This window comes from Ornithorhynchus anatinus, chromosome 21 (assembly GCF_004115215.2).
Source record: "Ornithorhynchus anatinus isolate Pmale09 chromosome 21, mOrnAna1.pri.v4, whole genome shotgun sequence".
NCBI lineage: Eukaryota > Metazoa > Chordata > Mammalia > Monotremata > Ornithorhynchidae > Ornithorhynchus > Ornithorhynchus anatinus.
The window spans coordinates 14091172-14111459 of NC_041748.1; the positions used below are offsets into that span (position 1 = coordinate 14091172).

The following is a 20288-nucleotide window of genomic DNA, read 5'->3' on the forward strand; positions in this document are numbered from 1 at the left end:
ACTCTGCCCTGATCTCTTCTGTATCACTGCCCATCCCTTTCCTACATCCTCACGCTACCCTGGAGCTTCCTCCCCCTCCTTACAAGCCAGACCACCACTCTCTCCACCTTCAAAGCACTACTAAGGTCACATCTCCACCAATCTGCCTTCTTTGATTAAACCCTCTTTTCCCTGGCCCACGCTCTTTTCTGCATCCTCTATGCACTTCAATCTATGATCTTTGGACCCCTGAGATTCTCCCCACACCCAACCCTACAGTACTGATGTGCGTATCTTTAAATTATATTATACATTACTTATTTATTCCTATTAATGCCTGACTACCCCTCTCAGGGTCACACCTGGAGAGTTTCCAGTACTCTACCGATCTCGGCTATGGGAGGGAGAATCAAGCAGAGTCATATCCATTCCGTTCCTAGCTTGGGCAGTAGCTAGTGAGTGGAAGGCAATCTGCTACAAGTCAAAACTCCCATGCTGGGCAGCAGCGGCATGGGAGACTCAGGTTTACTGCCCAGTATGAGGCAATGGTAAACCTCTTCCGTATTTTTACCAAAAAAAAACTACATAGATACACTACCAGAATGATTGCAGATGGAGAGCAGGGTGTTCTAGGAGAGATGTGTCCATGGCTCCGCTGTGGGTCGGACGCAACTAGACAGCATTAAGACAAGACAGTGTCTGACTCCCCCTCTAGATTGTAAGCTTGCAAAGGGCAGGGAATGCATCTGCTCTGCTCTATTGTACTCTGCCAAACGCTTAGTCCAGTGCTCTGTGCGATAATACAACTGAATGATGATTAAATAGAAATCAATGACCCCAATTTCCTACATAAGGAATCCTCAAGTCAAAGAAAGCCAAGTAAACTTCACATAAGGACAGAAACGCTGGATTTTTTCACTGACAGAGAGGACTGGATAGCAGTTTGGTAGTGTTCCCTGAAAAGGGATTTAGTGTTGAAACAATACCCTAGCTGGGAGAGTCCAAGGACCAACAAAACGCTAGTCTGCTGTAAGATTTTAGGCGAGTCACTTGACTTCTCTGTGCCTCGGTTACATCATCTGTAAAATGGGGATTGAGTCTGAGCCCCACATGGGACAGGGACTGTGTCCAACTCGATTTGCTTATATCCACTCCAGCACTTAGTACGATGTCTGGCACACAGTAAGCGCTTAAATATCATTGTCTTCATTATCATTTTTATTGCTTAGCAGCAGCAGTAGGGCAGCAGGGCCCCTAGTTCAATGCTCTTCACATAGTAGGTGCTCAATAAGTACCATGGATTGCTTCCTTGACTGTTTGCTGAGTGATATAATAGACACCTGTTTCTCCTAGAGATTCCTGCAGAGGCAGGAGCAGGCTGATTTTTCTTTTTCCTAAATAGTATTTGTTAAGTAATTACTATGTATCAGTGTAGATATAAAATAATCTTCCCAACCTACAGGTGCATCTCTCTCTCAGACATGTGCGGTAAGCAATTTTGGGGTGGCTGAGCCCATTGGAGACAACGGTATTTGTTAAGCCTTATTACGGGCCAAAGCACTGGGAAAGATGGGTGGGTGTGCCAAGCACTGTTCTAAGCACTGGGTAAGATGGATGGTTGTGTTCTAAGCACCGGGGAAGATACATGACCCTCCTCAGGTCCCACCTCAAAATGGGTCCCAGTTGTTTCAGATGCCCCCGCCCCAGCCTTACATGGAAAAAAATACCTTCCTTCTCTCCTCAGCATGGTATTTGGGCAGCCAATCCTTGCGGGGAGAAGGAGAACTGGGGTCATAATCTGCAGAATGGGGATTCGATACCTATTTTCCCTCCTTAGACTCAGAGCCCCATGAGGGACCTGGTGATCAATCTGCCCCAAATCTACCCCAGTGCTTAATACAGTCACTAAACAGTAATCTCATCTCTAGACTCTAACCTGGTTATGGGGTGTGAATGTGTCTGGGAACTCTGTTGTATTACCTCTACTGTCCCAACAGCTGCTTGTCCCAGAGGTGCTTAGCACATAGTAAGCTGTCAGTAAATACCTTAATACCATTATTAATAATAACAATAAAAATAATAAGTAGTCCCCTTTGCTGGATTGTATTTCACCCTGTCAACTGTAAGGCAGAGTCAGCTGATGTCTAAACAGCCTTCTGGCTCACTGTTATTGGATTTTACATTATCTAAAGCAGGGGAACCTTTGAACTCATCTGAGATACAAATTTTTCTGGACTAGCTGTCTCAAGTCCAAAATTCCCAGAATCTTAGTTTCATAATTTCTTTATAATTATGAATAATAAAGACGTTATATGACATAATGATAATAAATCGGTATTTGTTAAGCACTCACTATGGGCCAGGCACTCTACTAAGCGCTGAGGTAGATAAGATAATCAGGTCAGACACAGTCCCTGTCCCACATAGTCGCAATCCCCATTTTACAGATGAGGTAACTGAGGCACAGAGAAGTGAAGTGCCTTGCCCAAGGTCACCCAGCAGATATGTGGAAGAGCCAAGATTAAAACCCAAATCCTTCTGACTCCTAATCCCATGCTCTGTCCAATAGGCCACTCTGCTTCTCCAAGCCCATTAGGACGTACTAAAGATATTCATATTTTTCTACTAAAGGCTCGGCTGACTCACGAAGTGATTCAAGTAGGCCTTGCTGTTTGTTTTAATTGCAAATAATGGTTTCCTCCAGTTACTGTAGCTATAAACATACCTGATCATTTTAACTCACCATTTTTACCTCCAAAGGGAATGAGAGGTAAGAACTTTCAGATGTTAACAAAAAATTATAAATGTGAAAGAGAAAGTTCCATCAGCTGCTTCAGAGTGGATGGAAAACACCTTATTCCAGTTCAAACATCACTGTGGTATTTGTTACGGGACAACTATCGTAATAAGCGCTGGGGTTGATATTTGATCAGGCCGGACACAGTCTACAAGGTTTGAAGAACAGGTCTTTCAACCCCATTTTACAGATGAGAGAAGTGAGGCACATTAAATCAAATCAGTGGTATTGGAGAGCTTTACTATGTGCAGAGCCCTGTACTAAGCACTTAGACAAAACACAGCAGAATTAGAAGACAAGCTCTAGTTATGTGCGGCCTTGGGTACAGAGTTGTCCAAGGTCACAGCAAGCAAGTGATAATACAAGGGATTAGAACCCAAGTCTTCTGAATCCCAAGCTGTGCTGTTTCTGCTAGGTCACGCTGCTTCTCTAGTAAAAGCGATTGGTAACTACTTGACTAGAAACTTTACGAATGCTGTTTTGGGACTTGTACTAAACCGTTATAACATCCTTCTCTTTTCACTTCTAATCTTTAACAGGCCCAAAAACCAGAACTGCAACTCCACTCTGTTGAAAATAGACCACTCCCTGCATAATGCAAAGTCTGCATAAATAGTAGCAGTGATTTTGCCAGAGAAAGTGAGCTTATGATTTTGCCTCAGGGAGTGAGCTTCAGTTAGTTTGTCACAGTTACAATTGCCGAATCAAAATCCACTCCAACTACTCTAACACGTGTCTGATGGAAATTCTGCCAACATCATCAACCTGAAATACTACCGGATTATTGAAATCATCTATTACCCTAGAAAAATAATGACTAATGCAAGCAATGTCCGCATGGCTGCTGTAGAGGAATGAGATCATAGTCCTTGTCCCACTAGGGGATCACAGTCTAATTAGGAGGGAGAACAGGTATTGAATCCCCATTTTACAGATGAAGTAACTGAAGCACAGAGTTATTAAATGACCCTTGGTCTTGGTTATCCACCAGCTTCTCATGACCCCTCCAACTCACTGTGTGGACTCCGTGCCGTTGTGCAGTGGACAAGATTCAATCAACTGTATTTATGAAGCAATTATCATGTGCAGAGCACTGTACTAAGCATTTGGGAGCATACAATATAATGGCACTGGGATCCCAATGTGTCCCAGCAAAGACTGAAACAGCATTGCCTAGTGGATAGAGCACTGGCCTGGGAGTCAGAAGGTCCTGGGCTCTAATCCTAGCTCTGCCACGTGCCTGCTGTGTGACCTAAGGCATGTAATTTCATTTCTCTATGCCTCAGTTACCTCATCTGTAAAATGGACATTAATATTGTGAGCCCCATGTGGGACAGGGACTGTGCCCAACATGATTGACTTGAATCCTCCCCAGGGCTTAGAACAGTACTTGTCATATAGTAAGTGCTTGACAAGTACCATAATTATTATCGTTACTGATATAATACAGGCTATTGTTATAATACCGGCTCCAATACGCATCTGCCGTGTGACCTTGGGCAAGTCACTTCACTTCTTTATAAGCACATTATCTCAGCCATAAACTGGGGATTAAGACTGTGAGCCCCATGTGGGACAAGGATAGTGTCCAACTTGACAACCTTTGTGTCTACCCCAGCGCTTAATACACTGTCTGGCACATAGTAAGTGCCCAACAAGTAATAAAAAAAGACTGTGGCCCCAGTGCCAGCCTGATCCCTGACACTAGAGCCTCCCGCTTTCCTGGGACTCCCTAGGGCTTGTTGGCATGACCACTGTAAGGAGCCTCCACGTTGGAAGGCCCCAGGTGTGAGATTTGAACCCAGAGCTCCAACTGGGGATTTCCTTCAGGATCCAGAAAAACCTCTTAACCCAAGATGTGCTGCTGTTTCTGGAGCAGACACTCAGGCATCCATTCTGATCAAATTTGAGGACTTACTCTGTGCAGAACACCGTACTAAGCTCTTGGGAGAGTCCAATAGAACCAAGTTGGTAGACATGTTCCCTCCCCGCAGTGAACTTACAGTCTAGAAGGGAACTTTTCCCTCCTGGAATGATCTGTGGGTGCTCAAACAGAGGCATTGTTCATTCATTCTATAATACTTACCGATCGCTTATGTGTGCAGAGCACTGTACTAAGCACTTGGGGGTATACTTGTATTGATGTCTGTCTTTTGCCCTTAGACTGTAAGTCTACTGTGGGCACGGATTGTCTCTCTTTTTGCTGTGTTATACTTTCCAAGCACATGGAACAGTGCTCTGCACACAGTAATAATAATAATAATGTTGGTATTTGTTAAGCGCTTACTATGTGCCGAGCACTGTTCTAAGCGCTGGGGTAGACATAGGGGAATCAGGTTGTCCCACGTGGGGCTCACAGTCTTAATCCCCATTTTACAGATGAGGGAACTGAGGCACGGAGAAGTTAAGTGACTTGCCCACAGTCACACAGCCGACAAGTGGCAGAGCTGGGATTCGAACTCATGAGCCCTGACTCCAAAGCCCGTGCTCTTTCCACTGAGCCACGCTGCTTCTCCAAAGTACTCAATAAGATGAATAAATGAATACAACAATAAACAATAACTATTCCCTGCCCAAAAGGAGTTCCCCACACATCCTTCTTAACCAAAGGAAAGAGTTTCAGGGGAGGTTCGCGATATCCCGAGGTAACCTGAACCCAAAACCTTACCTGGACCATCTCCACACTCGCCGGCTGGGACACTCGCCGGCTGGGAACTACAAATGGTATTAATTCACCAGACACTTGGTAAAGACTCAATTCCTACATGGAAACCAGTTCTAACAGGTTGGCTTATTACGACATCTTTGTCTTCTGCCGGCTGGGACACTCGCCGGCTGGGAACTACAAATGGTATTAATTCACCAGACACTTGGTAAAGACTCAATTCCTACATGGAAACCAGTTCTAACAGGTTGGCTTATTACGACATCTTTGTCTTCTCCATGGCATCTATCATTTGGTATCTTAGTGGTCAAATTAAAGCTCCTGCCAATCAAATCAATTAATGGTATTTATTGAGAGCTTACTCTGGGCAAAGCACTGTATTAAGTGCTTGGGAGAGTATAATAGGTAGGCATGAGACTTGCTTTTAATGCGTTTCCCATGATAATAATAATAATAATTGCTGTATTAAGCACTTACTACACATCAAGCACTGGGGTAGATACAAGGTAATCAGGTTGGACACAGTCCATTTCCCACTTAGGGCTCCCAATAATAATGTTGGTATTTAAGTGCTTACTCTGTGTGGAGCACTGTTCTAAGCACTGGGGTACATACAGAGTAATCAGGTTGTCCCATGTGAGGCCCACAGTCTTCACCCCATTTTACAGATGAGATAACTGAAGTACAGAGAAGTTAAGTGACTTGCCCACAGTCACACAGCTGACAAGTGGCAGAGGTGGGATCTCAATCCATATTTTACAGATGAGGTAACTGAGGCACAGAAGAATTAGTGAATCGCCCAAGATGACGCAGCAGCCAAGTGGCAGAGCCGGAATTAGAACCCAGTTTCTTCTGACTCCCAGGCTTGCACTATCTCCACTAGACCACGCTGCTTCAATCTAGTAATCTTGAAGAGTCAGACCCTTCAAGAAATTATAGGCAGGAGGAAAACACAGAGTGTAAAGACGTGCACATAAATGTTGTAGTTGGTGAGTTATAATAATAATAATAATGCTATTTGGAAAGTGTTTATTATGCTTCAGGCACTGTACTAAGTGCTAGGGTAGATTATGGGACAGGGACTGTGTCCAACTCAATTTAGGGCTCCAGGTCTCAACCCCCATTTTACAGAGGAGGAAGCTGAGGAGTTAAGTGACTTGTCCAAGGTCTCACAGCAGACAAGTGGAGGAGTCAGGAGTAGAACCCAGGTCCTTCTAACTCCCAGGCCTAGAGTCTTACCCACTAGGCCTTCAATCTAATGAGAGAGACAGACCCTTCAAGAAATCATAAGCAGGAGGAAGCCACAGAGTTTATAGATGTGTAAACTAACAAATGCTATAGTTGGTGGGTAGCATCAGAGAGCACCCAATTGCTTAGATAACACCAAAGTGCCACCGTGCCAGTGGGGGTGTGAGACAAAATAGAGAGGGGAGATGAAAGATTAATCAGGGAAGTTTTCCTGGAAGAGTTGAACCAATGGTGAGAGAGGAGAACATGGTACAGAGAGTAGGGTTGGCTTCGGAGGAGCTTAAGTGAGCAATCTGTGGTATAATGGAAGGGGACCCGTTAAAGGACCTTAAAGCCAATGGTTAGAAGTTGTGAATGATGTAGAGAAGGATGGGTAACCATTGGAGGAATCTGAGGAGTGGGAAGACATGTGAAAAACAGTCTTTTAGAAACAGCATGGCATAAAGGAAAAGACAGTGGTCTGAGAGTCAGAGGGCCTGGGTTCTAATCCCAGCTCTGCCAACTGCTTCCTGTGTGATCTTAGGCAAGTCACTTTACTTTTCTGTGTCTCAGTCACCTCACCTGGAAAATGGGGGATTAAGACTGTGAGCCCCACCTGGGACAACCTGATAACCTTGCATCTTTCCCAGCACTTAGAACAGTGTTTGGCATTTAAATACCATCATTATTATTCTCTGTGCCTCACTTCCCTTCCCCCTCCTGCTTAGACTGAGCTTCATGTGGGACAGGGACTGTGTCCAACCTAATTATCTATTATCTACCCCAGTTCTTAGAACAGTGTTTGACTCATAGTAAGCATTTAACAAATACCATAAGAAAAAAAATTGCAACCGGGCATGTTTGAGATGATACAGAGGAGATAGTGAATGGTAAGGACTCAAATGTCAGTGCACTTGAACCATTTATGGAAGATCTGTGTTTCTTTTTAACTCAAAGAAGCATTTTATTGTGACTACAACCATAAGAATCAATCTGTAACGTTTTTGAGGGAAAATAGAGAAATGCAAGTATGTGGAAGTGTCTATCATTTGAAAACTGAAAACAAGGTTCTGTTTTCTGGATTCTAAAGTACTATAACAGATAAAACCAAGTTTTTTTTTTATGGTGTTTGTTACGCGATTACTATGTTACAGGCACTGAACTAAGCATTGGGATAGATACAAGCTAATCAGGTTGAACACTGCCCATGTCCTATATTGGGCTCACAGTCTTAATCCCCATTCTACCAATGAGATAACAGACACAGAGAAGTGAAGTGATTTGCCCAAGGTCACTCAGCAGACAAGTGGCAGTCCTCTGACTCCCAGGCTTGTGGTCTATCCCTAGTGGATACACTGCTTCTCAGAGTTTTCTCTAAAATTGCCCCAATTATTCTTAAAGCTACAGAAAGGGCATTTATCAATGGCTTTTCGACTCAGAGAAATGCAAACCAGATGTGGAATACCAAGACGGTTTAAAAGTGATACTTTTATCTCCTTGAGAAGGAGTTTGGAAAAGGAATACAACGTTAAGAAATGGAAAAATTAACTCAGAATGAATGCTCAACCTAAAAAGACTATAGTCTGACAGAGATTCATTCACTCAATGATATTTTAGGAGTGCTTACTGTGTATACCTCAGGACTCTGGAGCTTGGGTGGGGAGGGGCTTCTTCATGAAAAGGAGTCAAAGCACCCTAAAAAAAGTAGCTGAGGACCCTATCGGCTTTAATATCAAGTAACAGAATCAATAATACTTATTGATCATCGCCTACAGGCCACCTACTTCACTGTGTGCTTGGGGCACATTCAAAAGAAGTGATGTCTGCCCATTAGTTTACCCACTACTGACATTGTATTTGCCAAGTAATAATGATGGTAGCTGTTAAGCACTTAGTCTGTGTCAAGCGCTGTTCTAAGCACTGGGACAGATATAAGGTAGTCAGAATCTCCCACATGGGGGCTCACAGTCTTAATTCCCATTTTACAGAAGAGGTAACAGGCACAGAGCAGTGAAGTGACTTGCCCAAGGTCCCAGTAGACAAGAGGCAGAGCCGGAATTAGAACCCACGACATCTGACTCTCAAGCCCTTAAGTGTTTACTATGTGTCAAGGACTTTTCTAGGACCTGGGGTAGATACAAGTTAATCAGGGCAGATACAGTCCCTGTTCCACATGAGACTCACAGTTTAAGTAGGAAGGAGAACAGATATCAAAACCCCAGTGTACCGGTGACGACACTGAGGCACAGAGAAGTTAAATGACTTGCCCCAGGTCACACAACCAGGTCTTGGACAAGGCAGGATTAGAAATCACTCCAAACCTAGATTTACAAAGTCAAGACTCACAACGTGCAGGCTGTATCTTTGGAACCATAAATCTCAGAATACATGTGCTTTTAGGATTCTTCTTAAATTTACTTCTTAAATAATCACGAGGAAGATAGAGAAAACTCACAGGTTAGAGCAGTGACCCTCAAAGTCCAACACCCTCTAGCTCCTACTTATGATGAAAGAAGATGAGCTTACCTCCTAGCATCAATGAAAAGGAGGTGTAAACAGGGCTGCCAAAAAAGTACCCCCTCTTCTGCCTTGCTCAGGTTCGTTGCTGTTCTGGAAGGCCTTCTATGAAAGAGAAAGCGTGAGCAAGAAGAAGGTGAGGGAGATTGAGGAAAAAAGGGAATAATATGAGCCGGAGTGAGGTGTAGGAGAAGGAGAAGAGGGTGAGTGAGTGTGTTGATATAATGCGAGTGAAGTGCGGGAGGAAGTGTGAGCCAGTGCGTTATTTACATAACTTGAAAACAAAGGTGCAGCTACTAGGTGATAAATCTAGAGATTAAGAGAGGAGGAGGAAGAGGAGGAGAAAGAAGACAGCCCTTGAAATGATGTTTCTTCGGTTGCACTCTCTAAAGTAATGCATACAATAAGCACTCAGTGATTAACCACCCACTGCTGTGTTATGCCTTTCTCCCCCTTCTACTCCTCCTCCCCTACAGCAGTCTGAGCTATTTAACTCTCCCCATCTGTTCTGCCCCCTTCTCCCCTGACCCAAGGCAATATTAAGTCTTAACCAGTTCATTCCTCCCACCTGCTTCCTCCCAGTCTCACCTTTCTGCTCCTCCTCCGCTCCCCTAGGGGATATCACTATTGTACAAAAAAAAGAATCCTTTGTTTTCTCTTTAAAATTTGGTGCCGGGCAATTACGCGATAGAGGTGAATGTGCAAAATATGTATTCATTTCTGCTTCCTCCCATTTCCCCCATTTCAGTTGAAAGCTTGTCCAGGGAAGAGATCACCTCGGCTACTTCCTTGGTAACTTTCCTCCTTCCACAGGAGGAATCAGGAATACTACAATTTGACATTGGCCTGGTATAAGCTGCCATTTCAAGGCAGGGCATAGTGGTTCCCCACCCGGGAACACTCTCAATCTAACCACCACAGAAGCAGTATGGCCTCATGGATAGACCACGGGCCTGGGAGTCAGAAGGACCTGGGTTCTAATCCCCCTCCACCATTTGTCTGCTGTGTGACATTGGGAAAGTCACTTGACTGCTCTGTGCCTCAGCTTACCTTATCTGTAAAATGAGAATGAAGACTGTGAGTCCCAGCTGGGGCAGAGACTGTATCTATCTTGATTAGCTTGTATCTAGCCCAGCACTGAGTAAAATACCTGGCACATAGTAAGCCCTTCACAAATACCATTAAAAGAAGAAAAGAGGTGAGGTCAAAGCCATGAAAGCTGACAGCAGACCAGGAATGAAGCAGAACTGTGCGGTCCAGTGTAGTTTTTGGCTTAGCATGTATTTTAACTATAATAATCAGAATGATGATGATGATTATAACAAGAATAATGATGGTATTTGTTAAGCTCTTACTACGTGCCAGGCACTGTACTGTGCACTGGGGTGGATACAAGAAAATCGAGTTGGACACAGTCCCTGTCCCATATGGGGCTCAGAGTCTCAATCCCCATTTTACAGATGAGGCAACTGAGACTCAGAGAAGCTGATGATTCCAAGTGACTTCAGCCTGTTCCGCAGGGTTGACACTCATCAGCTGAAGGATATCCTAAGGGGCCTCCCTCCCCAAGACTCTGAAATGGTTTTCACTGAAAGAAGGCAAAGTCTTTTTCTGCTGCCCTTTTATTAGCACCTCATTCTTGAGTTCATTTCCTCACCCAGTGGGGTGGAGTCAAGCTGTTTTGGGATTCTGATCCCTCCTGATGGCAGTCTTGCCTCCTGGGGCTACAGAGCAGGCCGTCTCTGTGGCCAGATGGGTTCTGTGGTGGATTTATTCCCCCTCCACACATCTCACCCCTGTGCCCCGCACCCAAACTCCACAGATGGCACTCCAATGACATCACCCTTCATTGCCCCCTGCCAGCCCCTTCTGGGGCCACCGGGGCCGCCAGGCCGCAGACGAGTGTCCAGAGCTTTGGCACAGAGGCAGGCTTAGGGGCGAGCGGCCAGAAGCAGCGTGGCCTCGTGGGTAGAGCAGGGGCCTGCGAGTCAGACCCCAGGGACCCCGGCCGTGTGTCTGTTGTGTGACCTGCGGCAAGTCACTTCACTTCTCTGGACCTCAGTTCCCTCATCTGTAAAATGGGGATTAAGACTGTGAGCCCCATGTGGGACAGGGATTACCTTGTACCTACCCCAGCGCTTAAAACTGTCTGATACACAGTAAGCACTTAACAAATACCATTGGTATTATTATTACTATTATTAGGGGGCAGACTGCACCTGGAATGCCCTCCCTCCCCATAACTACCCTCCCTCCTCAAGTCCTCCAGACAATTACTTTCCCCCTCTTCAAAGTTTTATTGAAGGCACATCTCCCCCAGGAGGCCTTTCCTGACTAGGCCCTCTTTTCCTTTTCTTCAACTCCCTTCTGCACCTCCCTGACTTGCTCCCTTTGTTCTTCCCCACTCCTAGCCGACAGCGCTTATGTACATATCTGTCATTTATTTATTTACTTTAATGCCCAGTCTCCCCTCTAGAATGAAGAAAGGGGCCCCTCTCCCTAGCTCCCACACCATCCCTTGCTCTTCTCCAACCTGCAGTTCGATCTCGGCTTTCTGATCCTTCAGTTTCACATGAGTGACAACCAGACACCCCTCAGCCACCAACCCCCAGTGGAAACACACAAAATTCATCCCTCTGGACTGTAAACTCATTGTGGGTGGGGAATGTGTCTGTTCATTGTTGTACCGTACTCTCCCAAGCGCCTAGTACAGTCCTCTGCACACAGAAAGCCCCCAGTAAATACCACTGAATGAATGAATCCCTACGTGGTCAGAGCCATTCTCCTCCAGCTAAAGAGCTCTTATTCTGGGGGAAAATTTTTTGGACGGAAGACAGTGAAAGGATGGTGAGAAGCAGCGTGGCCTGGTGGATGAGCATGTGTCTGGGAGTCAAAAGGGGCTGGGTTCCAATCTACTTGTCAACTGTGTGATTTCGGGCAAGTCACTAACTCCTCTGTGCCTCCGTTACCTCATCTGTAAAATGGGAATTAAGACTGTCAGCTCTATGTAGGGACAGGGACTGTGTCCAACCTGATTAACTTGTATCTACCCCAGACCTTAGTACAGTGTCTGGCACATAGTAAGCACTTAACAAATGCCATTATTTTTATTGCTATTAGGAAATACCTTAAAAAGCACAGGTAAGAAGTGCTTAACTACATACAGTGAGGCAAAAGTGTAAGTGGTAGATAGCTAAGAAATTAATTTCACTGTTGAGAATCCATCCATTTCTCAATTAGAATGTTGTTGTTGTATGTGTTTGTTTTTTTCTTTTTATTTTGGATCAGAACAAGGAAAAAGAGAAGTCCATTGATCCTACTGTTTCCTAACATGTTGGGAAATGTATTCAGCTGAGACAAAGGGCTGACATGCATGCCTCGGGCTGGGTCTATAGTAGACCACTTAGATCATTTGACTCTCATAAATACAAAACTAAGTATCCAGATGTCCAAACAGCACATGAGAATGGTCAAAATTACTTAAAATGGAGGGAAACAGTTAACTTATTTTCAAGTGATTTCGATTAATACCAGTATTATTTTCTTGGGTTCGGACTCCTCTTAAAAGACAGCCTGATCTCCTTGCAGTTAAAGCGATTTCTACCAAATGTTGTTATGCACTTGTTGACAAATACCATTTACACCACAGTGGAAAATCTGATTCACTTATCCCTGTTAGCCTTTTCTCAAGGAATAAACTTTTCATGGAATCCTGGGGCTGGAAGGGATTTTCTAACCAACGGCCCTTTCTTTGGAAAAAGGAGAATTTAACCAATTTTAACAACCAATTCCTCAGGGGAGGTGGAGTTCAGGTATCTCTGTAATGAATGAATTCTTTATTCCTTTGAAGATGTTCTTAAATTGCCCCTGCATCTTCCAACCAGGCTAGAGAATAACAATTCTTCTGGCCTGTCCTCTTAGAAAATAATACCTCTTCCGACCCCAATTCCCAGAGTTATGGTCACACTTTCCACATCTTGTGCTGTCCACATTTGGCTATATGTCTCTTTGGAATTCACAAAGCAAATTCTTCCCCAGACATTGCCTCCATGAAACTCTTCACCTAAGCAGAGAACTTTAGCGGAGGTGTGAATTCTCAGCATGGGGAGCACTTGAGTAGAGAATAGATCTGTTTATTGTTAGGTTCTACTCTCCCAAGCGCTTAGTACAGTGCTTTGCCCACAGTAAGCTCTTGGTAAATACGACTGACTGACTTTGCTAAATGGAGACTTCTGCTGTTCCGTGCTCATCATCTCTTTTCAAACAAAGAAGGTTAAACAATGGGGAAAGCAGTTAAAATAGTTGATACGTATCCCTTCGATAGCATCATAGACCATATTCTCTGTCCAGAGGCTGTCGGTTCTTCCTCACCGACATTTCCGGGATTTGGCCCTTCTTCACCATCTAAATGACACCATGCTGGTCCAAGCACTTGTCACATCCTATCGTGACTCAGCCTTCTGGCTAACCTCCCTGCCTCCAGCCTCTCCCCTCTCTAGTCCATACTTCACTCTGCTGCCTGGATCAAATTTCTAAAAGATCCTTCTGCTCACCTCTCCCCACTCAAAAAGTTCCAATGGCTGCCCATTCTCTCTACGTCCAAAAGAACTTCTGACCTCTGGTTTTAAAGGACTTTAGACAGCCCTCTCTCTCACTATTTTTACTATGTATCAGACACTGTTTTAAGCGTGGGAGTAGATACAAGGTAATCCAGATGGACACAGTCCCTGTCCCACATGGGGCTCACAATCTTAATCCCCATTTTACAGATGAGGGAACTGAGGCCCAGAGAAGTGAAGTGATTTGCCCAAGATCACACAGCAGACATGTGGCGGAGCCACTTTAAGAAACCAGGTCCTTCTGACTCCCAACCACCATGAAATGGATTCATTCATTCAATCGTATTTATTGAGAGTTTACTGTGATCACACTGTACTAAGTGCTTGGAAAGTACAATTTGGCAACAAATAAAGACTATTCCTACCCAACAACAGGCTCACAGTCTAGAAGGGGGGAGAGAGACAACAAAACAAAACAAAGCAAGTAAACACGCATCAATAGCATCAATATAAAGAAATAGAATTATAGCCACGTACACATCATTAATAAAATAAATAGAATAATAAATATGCACATTTATACATGAGTGCTGTGGGGTGGGGAGGGGTTAGAGCAGAGGGAGGGAGACGGAGCAATGGGGAGAGGAGGAGGAGCAGAGGAAAAGCGGGGTTCATTCTGGGAAGGGTTCCTGGAGGGGTTGGATTTTCAGTAGGGCTTTGAAAGGGGGAATTTTACTAGCTTGGCAGGTGTGAGGAGGGAGGGCATTCCAGGCCAGAGGTAGGACTTGGGCCAGGGGTCGATGGCGGGACGGAAGAGAACGAGGCACAGTGAGGAGTATAGTGGCAGAGGAGCGGAGTGTGTGGGCTGGGCTGTAGAAGGAGAGAAGAGGGTTGAGGTAGGAAGGGCAAGGTGATGGAGAGCTTTAACATAAAAGTATCTATCATTCAAAAGGAAAAATAAAAGTAGAAGCAGTTTAATAATAAGATATTACAGTGAACTGCATTTGAAACGTGATATTAAGGATGCATACTAGGTTTGTGGACTTGAGAAGCATAGTGGCTTATTGGACAGATCATGGGCCTGGGAGTCAGAAGGACCTGGGATCTAATTCTGGCGCCACCATATGTCTGTTATATGACCTTGGACAAGTCACTTAACTGCTCTGGGCCTCCATTACCTCATTGGCAAATTGGAGATTAAGAGTATGAACCCCATGTGGGGCATCTTGTGTCTACCCCAGTACTTAGAATAGTGCTTGGGGCATAATAAGCACTTAACAAGTACCATTATTATTATCATTATTATTATTGTTGTTGTTCAAGTGTTTCTAAGCAAGCAGTGATCCTGGAAAGCAAGGTTAAGGGGGAAAAAAGGAATGGTAAGAGAATGTGTAATGGCAGGGGAGAGGCCAGACTGTCAAAGTTAGAGAAGAGGCTCCTGCAATTGGGAAGGAAGTAGGAGCTAAAATAAGCTAATGGGAGGGGAAGAAGGAAATAATTTTAAGAGATAAGATGGTGAAAAAATGCACCACTGTTAGCAAACAAGGCAAGAAATGACGCTCAAGGCCCGAAATATTCATGAGATGCAGAGCAGAGAGTGAGAATTAGCAAAGGCCAAAGTGAAGGAACAAAACCATTTAGGAACACATGACAGAGAATTAAAATGTGAATATCAGGCTCAAGCCCGAAACCAATTTGGAAAGTGGATCGAACGCAGAGACCAGAACCACAGAACGGAACAGTAATGAAAGCGTAATCATAATCGTCCTTAACAGCATGACTGAATCACTACTTTGTGCCGAACATTGCCATAAGCACCTGAGTGGGCTATGTGGCCCGTAATAATAATAATAATAATGATTATGGTACTTGTGAAGCTCTTACTATGTGCCAAGCACTGTTCAAAGCACTGAGGTAGATACAAGTTAATCAGGTCAGACACAATCCCTGTCCCCCAAGGAGCTCACACTCTTTATCCCCATTCTACAGACGAGGTGAGTGAGGCACAGAGAAGTAAAGTGACTTGTCCAAGGTCACACATCAGATAAGTGGCCGAACCAGGATTAGAACCCAGGTCATTCTGCCTCCCGGTACCGTGCTCTTTCCACTAGGCCACGTTGCTTCTCTGAAAGCTCCTTGTGCTCAGAGATCATGTCGACCAAGCCTAGTGTATTACTACTTTCCCAAGCGCTTAGCACAGTGCTCTGCACTTAACAAACACCACTGAGGGTTGGATTGATTGAAGAAGCACAGGACAGTACGGTGAGCTGAAATCGGGAACCCAAAAGCAAGGAAGAGGAAAAGTTATAAGTTTACTGTGTCCTTATGGAGCCTCATCTAGCTGAAAGGTCGAAGTCACCTTTCAGCTAGAAGTTATTTGGCTTCGATCGGCAAGGTGCGCTGAGATCAAGAAAGGAGAAGCCCTTTTAGAGCAGAAATGGCAAAATCTGGCTGAAAGGTAGGAGTCACTTGCCTCTGACAGGCAAGGTGCACTGAGATTGAGAAAGGAGGAGCCCTTTTTGAGCAGAAACATCGAACCGGTCTTGAGACAGGGAGACAAAAGCAAAGACACGGTCAGACACTGAGAACGATAAACAGCTTCTCCAACCCTGCTATCTTCTTTGGGAATGAAGGCTGACCATATAATCATTTGGAGAGCATTCAATAGATCTAAAAGACACGATACCCACCCTCGAGGAATTTACAGTGAAACGGACGCCAAGCCGAAGGGGACCGTGATGGCGCGGTCTGCAAAAGAGGCTCTCGGTGGAGTTACAACTGTTTCTGGGCTTCCCAACGAGTCTGTCAGTCCTTAGTAGAAGGGGTTGAACTACGACACAACATGGTGCCACCTTCCCCCCCGCCAATCATAAGATGCCATCTGACGCTGGCCAGGTGCTCAACCCCCCAAGCATGCCCATGGAGTGTAGGGATTCATTTTTTTCCTTCTTTTTGAAGAGAAAAAGAGAGACACGAGCCTTCTCACGTCATCTCCTCCATCCTGGACTGAGGTCAGAAGGCCCTGGATCTTCCGGGATGCTACAGGTGCTATCCGGCTCTGAGGGGAGGAAGAAGAAGGGTTTTCTGCTCTAGCCTCCGCCCCGGAGTGAGGCCTGACAGGAGTAAGGAGGCGGACTCATCCCCCAGCTCCTGCCGGACAGGCCTCCCTGTTCCCGGAGGGGCAGCACGAGCCATCCCGAGGAGCCGGGGCAGCGGAGGAAGACATCTCCGTCGAAGAGACCACCTCTCACGATCCACACGCCCAACATAGCTGGCTTGGTTCTCTTCCTCTCCAGCTTCACAGAAAGTCTCGTCTCCCTCTTCCCCGGCACCGGCCCCTGATCGGACGATCAGATGAGCTTCTAACTTAAACGGTGAAGACTGCCAACCAGGAGCCCCTGTGAATCATTAGTCTATCGGCAGATCATCTCGGAGGATTTCTCCTGATTAACAGGTCGTGGCTAAAACTACACCCATCCAGAGGACCCCGCTGAAGTAGCATAAAAAGAACAACACTGTACACCAATCCAGATAACACTTTTTCAATCAATCAACGGCACTGTTTGGGTACGTACTGTGCACAGAGCGCTGTACTAAGAACTTGGGAGTGTACAGGGCAATATAATTGGAAGAAGCTATCACTGTTCGAGAGGAGCTTACAGGGCAACTGTACTGCGTATGCTGAGAATGTAGGTGCATGATGATCCATCCATCAGTCAAAGATTTTATTGAGCACTTGTGGGCAGAACACAAAATGAGCACTTGAGAGAGTACAAGAGTTAGTAGACCTGATGCCTCCACTCAAGGAGCTTACAATCTAGTGGGGGAGACAGACATTAGAGAAGCAGGGTGGCCTAGTATAAAGAACAAGAAGCTGGGAGTCAGAGGACCTGGGTTCTAATATCGGCTCCTCCACTTACCTGCTGTGTGAACTTGGGCAAGTCACTTAACTGCTCTGGGCCTCAGTGCCTTTATGTGCCAAATGGGAATTCAAAACCTGTTATCCCTCCTACTTAAGACTGTCGGCTCCATGTGGGACCTGATCATCTTGTGCCTACCCCGGCGTTTAGCGCATAGTAAGCACTTAGTAAATACCGTAGTCATTATTATTATTGCTATTAGCAGTAGTAATAATAATAATAAAATAAATTACAGGTAGGAGGAAGCAAGAATGTATAAGAATGAGAATAGGGTCACTATCAAAGCTCTTAGGGGTCATAGACTTAAGTGCTTAAGTGCAAAAGGGATGGAGAGAGAGACTAGGGTAGGTAGATGAGAGGTCAAAGATGATGATCTAAGGTACTATATTTGTTTGAAAACAATCACTTTCCAAATCTTAGAATGCTGCAGAGCTTAACATTTTGCTAGGCAACAGAGGATACTGCAGTGAGGTCAGCATTATAGTAAGGAATCATGGAACAGAAACTTCTGTTTCATGACTAAAGGAAATAGAAAACAAGAAAAGGAAGAGAAAAGGTTCCTATTCGTTGATTAGTATTATTATTACTATTATGGTATTTGTTAAACCCTTGCTGTGTGTCAAGCTCTGTGATAGATATAGTCTCAGTCCCAAATGGGGCTCACAGTCTAAATAAGAGAGAGGGCAGGTTTTTATTCCCCACTTTACAGTTGAAGAAACTGAGGCATGGAGAAGTTAAGCGACTTGCCCAAGATTGCACGACAAGCAATTTGTGGAGCCGGAATTAGAATCCAGGTCCTCTGACTCCCAGGCCCGTGCCCTTTCCATCAGACAGCACTGTTTCTCCTGATGAGACCTAAAATGCTCTCTGGTTCATTTTCAGAATTGTGCATATCCCCAACTTGACACTATAAACTCAGCTGTTGCTGGGATTGAAATAAGACTTCTCCACAGCTTTCCTAGCCACTATAATTCTCTTGTTTGTTCATCTCAATGAGGAGGAGTCAAAAATCGTGATCCTGGGATTCTGAGGTTTGGTATTTGTTAAGATATTCGCCGTTTGAAATTGGGGAATAGCGAGAAGGTGCATTAAGTGGGAGATTAGCTGTAAGAGCAACTGAACAAGTATCCAGAGCTGAAACATGAAATCCAGCTCCAATAATTAGTAAGCACACCTCAAAACAGCGATCGGATGTTAACATCAACATTGCAATGCAATAAAGCCCAGGACAGTTCAGTCCTTCATAAAGTCTTTAGCAAAAATATATGTACGTTACCGGTCCTTGATTTCATATTTTTCAAGTTATACCAAGTAGCACTAGAGAGTTTTCTAAATTTATTGCCCTACTCAGTGGCACAATACACTGGTTTGAACTTACCCATACTGAGCAGCATGGCCCAGTGGGAAAACCATGGGCCTGAGAATCAGAGGGCCTGGGTTTTAATCCCTGCTTTGTCAAATTCTTGCTGTGTGACTTAGGGCAAGTCACTTAACTTCTCTGTGCCTCCGTTACCTCATCTGTAACATGGGGATTAAGACGGTGAACTCCACATGGGACGTGGACCGTAACCAAGCTGATTGGCTTGTATCTACCCCAGTGCTTAGTACAGTGACTGGCACCTAGTAAGTGCTTAGTCAGTATCATCATCATTATCATTATTATTATTGCTGCTGTTCAGGAAGGAGGAGGAAGAATTGCATTTTATCCCCATTTCTACCCCCTCTCAGGGTCACACCTGGAGAGTTTCCAGTACTCTCCCAGTCTCAGCTATGGGAAGGAGACTCAAGCAGAGGCCTATCCATTCCATTCCTAGCCTGGGCAGTGGATAGTGAGTGGAAGGCAATCTGCTATAAAACTCACCTGTGCTGGGCAGCAGCGGCACAGGAGAGAGTTGAGGGCGGAGACTCAGGTTTACTGCACGGAAGGAGGCCATGGTAAACCACTTCTGGATTTTTACCAAGAAAACTCTAGGGATACACTACCAGAATGATTGCAGATGGAGGTGGGGGCATTCTGGGAGAGATGTGTCCATGGCGTCGCTATGGGTCGGAGACACCTTCACAGCATAAGACAAGACAATTTGTTAAGCATTTACTATGCATCAGACACTGTACTAGGTGCTGGGGAAGATACAAGTTTCTCAGGTTGGACACAGTCTGTGTCTCTCATGGGGCTCACAGTCTTAATCCCCTGGTAACCGAGGCCCAGAGAAGTGAACTAACTTGCCCAAGGTCACACACAGCAGACAAGTGACCCAGCGGGGATTAGAACCCAGGTCATTCTGATTCCCAAGGCTCTGTTCCATTAGGCCATGCTGCTTCCCTACTCCTAGGTATGAACTGGCTTTCTGTGCTGATGGGGTTTGCTTTGAGGGAGGTTGCCAAGACTGTCTACATTTTCCTGATGCTACAAACTTCCTTGGCTAGCATAGGATAGTCACCCTAGTTACTCAATGAGATTCCTGTCTCTGACCTATTTATATCAACCAATCCATAGTATTTATTGAACATGTCCAAGTCTGAGCTCCTTATCTTCCCTCCCAAGCCCTGTCCTCTTCCTGACTTCCCTGTCACTGTGGACGGTACCACCATCCTTCCCGTCTCTCAAGCCCGCAACCTTGGTG

The 20288-nt window shown here is 45.0% G+C and overlaps 1 protein-coding gene and 2 non-coding genes across 6 annotated transcripts in view; 2 read left to right on the top strand and 1 right to left on the bottom strand.

Moving 5' to 3' along the window:
* The window catches only part of PDE10A (phosphodiesterase 10A), a 543800-nt gene that overhangs the window by 267548 nt on the left and 255964 nt on the right, over window positions 1-20288 (bottom strand). The window contains exon 1 of one of the 4 annotated variants that reach the window (XM_029048770.2): window positions 9195-9515. The exons of the other annotated variants lie outside the window; for them this stretch is intronic. Within the exon in view, the coding sequence (XP_028904603.1) occupies window positions 9195-9204 (10 nt within the window). The 5' untranslated portion in view covers window positions 9205-9515. Of the gene's footprint in view, window positions 1-9194; window positions 9516-20288 lie in introns of those variants that run through there. 4 annotated transcript variants of the gene reach the window in all.
* Window positions 324-461, top strand: LOC114806266. The gene has a single exon (XR_003754301.1). It is a non-coding gene; the product is annotated as a small nucleolar RNA SNORA7 (small nucleolar RNA).
* LOC114806224 lies at window positions 19383-19520 on the top strand. Its single transcript, XR_003754260.1, has one exon. It is a non-coding gene; the product is annotated as a small nucleolar RNA SNORA7 (small nucleolar RNA).